This window comes from Chrysochloris asiatica, unplaced genomic scaffold (assembly GCF_000296735.1).
Source record: "Chrysochloris asiatica unplaced genomic scaffold, ChrAsi1.0 scaffold00160, whole genome shotgun sequence".
NCBI classification, from domain to species: domain Eukaryota; kingdom Metazoa; phylum Chordata; class Mammalia; order Afrosoricida; family Chrysochloridae; genus Chrysochloris; species Chrysochloris asiatica.
The window spans coordinates 1,956,473-1,959,388 of NW_006408678.1; the positions used below are offsets into that span (position 1 = coordinate 1,956,473).

The following is a 2,916-nucleotide window of genomic DNA, read 5'->3' on the forward strand; positions in this document are numbered from 1 at the left end:
GGTGCTCTTGTTTTCCGGTCCGGCCCTAGAGGATGAACTCTTAGTTCCGTACCGCGCGGTCCCACTCGTTCTCCGCACACCTCCGTCCGCACTCCAGGCCGTGGCCTAACATTTGTGTACTACGCCGTACAGCGTTTCCCGGGCGCGTCTGCAGGGGGGCGCCGGAGGAAAGCGACCGCATTCTCTCTCCTAGTAGAGAAAAGAGTGCGGGGTGTCAGTCTTCCGCCTGCTCAGCAAAAGCTACCTTTATGAGCGGAAGGCCCAGCACTAATCAACTGTGGAAAGTTGATTGTAGGTCTGGAAGGGGCGCCCGCTTTCTCTGAACACTCGTTTTGTAAGTCCGAGGCGAGGGCACTGGAGAGAGCCTCTGTGTTTGGCACGCCCATACCGTTATTTTTGGCTGGTTTCCAGCGCTGACGAGTGCCCCAGCTGGGTCCTGGCCTGAGAGCCTTTGACCTAACACTGTCCAGCCGGCCGACCATGCCTGCGGGCGTGTCCTGGCCCACCTACCTGAAAATGTTCACAGCCAGCCTCCTGGCCATGTGCGCGGGGGCAGAAGTGGTGCACAGGTACTACCGGCCCGACCTGGTGAGTGCGGGAGGGTCTCGAGACCACTCCATCCAACTAGTGGTATTAAAATGAGGGTAACAGGAATCTTCCAGAGCTAGTCACTGGCCTTTTTACTTCTGTATGTGTCCTCTGTCGCAGCCACACCTGCTTTCCTGCTCTTTCTCAAATTATCAATCCTATTGCCACCTCTGAGTACTGGTGTGACACTGTAGGGATAAGCACTGGACTGCTAACCTCAAGGTCTGCGGTTCAATCCCACCAGCCGCTGCTCGGAAACCCATACCGGGTAACTCTTGAGTTGGAACAGATTTGAGAGCAGTTAGCAACGTCGTAGGAGCCCTGGTGTGGCGCTGTAGGATAAGCACAGGATCCCAAGGTTGATTTTAACTGCAAGGTCCGCGGTTCAAACTCACCAGCCGTTCCTGGGCAACCCTATACAGGGCCTCTATGAATTGGAACCAACTCACCAGCTCCACAGCCCTTCGTGGCTACCTCAGGGCCTTTGCTTTTCCCTCTCCCTTGAGTGCGTTTCACCCACACCTAGAGTTTGGTTTCCTTCTAAACTTCATCCCTGCTGAGATGTCTCCTCCAACAAGGCTTTTTGTTAGGACAGTTCCCAAAGGAAACCTATGCTGTGCTCTGCCTCAGTCATTTGCCTCCATACAGCACCATTTCATTTAGAGTAAAATCTGCAAAAATCTGGAACCTGCTGTGTAAGGCAGTAACTTGTCAGAGAAGGAAAATGCACATATTTTTCACTAGTGATAAGACTGCACCCTGACAAAAAGGGAAAACTTGCCAGACCTGGAAAACCCAGGCAGTCCCATTTGAGTTCCGACTCTCACAGGTTCCACTGTGTTGGATTCCTATGTTGATCTGTGTCACGGCCACAAGAATATCAACTCCTTAAAGGGACTGTCTGCTTCACCCTCCTTTGACCTAGAAAAGAACTTGGATTGTAGTAGATGCTTGCTGAATGAAAAATGACTGAATATTGGCATTCAAAGGAGGGAGAGATTTCAATTAATTTTAATAAGCATGTTTTGAATGAAATACTGGGAATTAAAGGTGCCTTGTTGAAGATTCTGGGGAGGAGAAAGTGAGTATTTGGCAAGTCTTTACAAGAGGTTGCAGTTATACAGCAGGTGTGTATAGAGTGATTTAGGAGCCCAGTGTAGGAAAGAATCTTACGTGCCTGGACAGGTAGCATTTACTGAAGACCAACTGTTTGCATTTCTAATTTCAATTATTCGTGACTACAATTTTGAAGGCATTTCTCCTTGCTGTCATGTGAGGGAACTGAGGTTCAGAAGAGTCAACGTTTAGATTTACCAAGGTCACGTAACTCTTGAGTTACTGAGTTGAAGCCCAGGCTTTTTGTTTGTTTCAAATGAGTTGCTTTAATTCCAGGTGGGACAGAATTCTGGGCATAACAAAGATTGACGAGCAGCTCCAGCAGGATTCTGGCCTGGGTTTAGTGACCACATAGCTAAGAAAGGACTAAAGAGATGGACCATTGTAGGATTTCTTTTTCTTCTTTTAACAAAAGTTTCTTCTTAATTATACAACAGGCTACAAGTCAACACTTCAGTCTAACTATAGGTGGCAAGAGCTGTTCTAGCAGGGACTTCAAATGTTTCAACAGAAATGGAATCATTGGTCGTCATCGCCTCAGTCACAAAGAACAGGTTATTTTTTTGCCACATTTCTGAATTCCACCTGTGGCCTGGGGACCCTTCCCCGCAACCTTCACTTTGAGCTCTTCAGATTTCTCCTGCTCTTCTTTTTGTTTCTGTTTGAAAGCTTTATCTTCTTTGTTCTGTTTTGTGGGTTGTTTCAGGGGCGTCTTGCCACCTTTGTGACCTGACATGGCGCCTGACGCCCCCTTCCCAGACCTACCACCTGTAGCCCAGGCTTTGTGTTTGGCCTTCATCCTACTGTGCTCCTTTTTGGGTAGAATCAATGCTTTTGTAAAAAGTTTGTACTGAATTGAAGTATGTACTTACCACTTCACACCACTTCTCTTCTGAGAGTCCTGGGGATACATCAAGGATACCTAGCTGAGACAAAAGAGCGTAAGAAGCTTCTGTGAAAACTTAGAATACTTTCGTGCAGGAGTAGATCTCAGGGAGACCTTATAAAGAAAGGAATACCTGGGATTTGACACCAGAAGATTGGTCTTTGACTCACTGATGTCATTAAGCACATGAGAATGTGTTGGGTTGTTACGAAATGTTACCTGTACCTTTGGAGGAGACCCCACGAAGCCCGAATCTTTAGAAGGAGCAAAGACAGACCTGAGGCCACACCTGGGCGGTGACATTGGCAGTTGGGCAGCTCTGTAGT

At 48.0% G+C, this 2,916-nt stretch overlaps 1 protein-coding gene across 1 annotated transcript in view; it reads left to right on the forward strand.

Moving 5' to 3' along the window:
• Positions 1-480: 480 nt before the first annotated feature.
• LOC102832297 (chromosome unknown open reading frame, human C12orf73) overlaps positions 481-2,916 on the forward strand; it is a 10,295-nt gene continuing 7,859 nt past the window's right edge. Inside the window, exon 1 of the mRNA XM_006871121.1 lies at positions 481-588. Within this exon, the coding sequence (XP_006871183.1) occupies positions 481-588 (108 nt within the window). The remainder of the gene's footprint in view (positions 589-2,916) is intronic.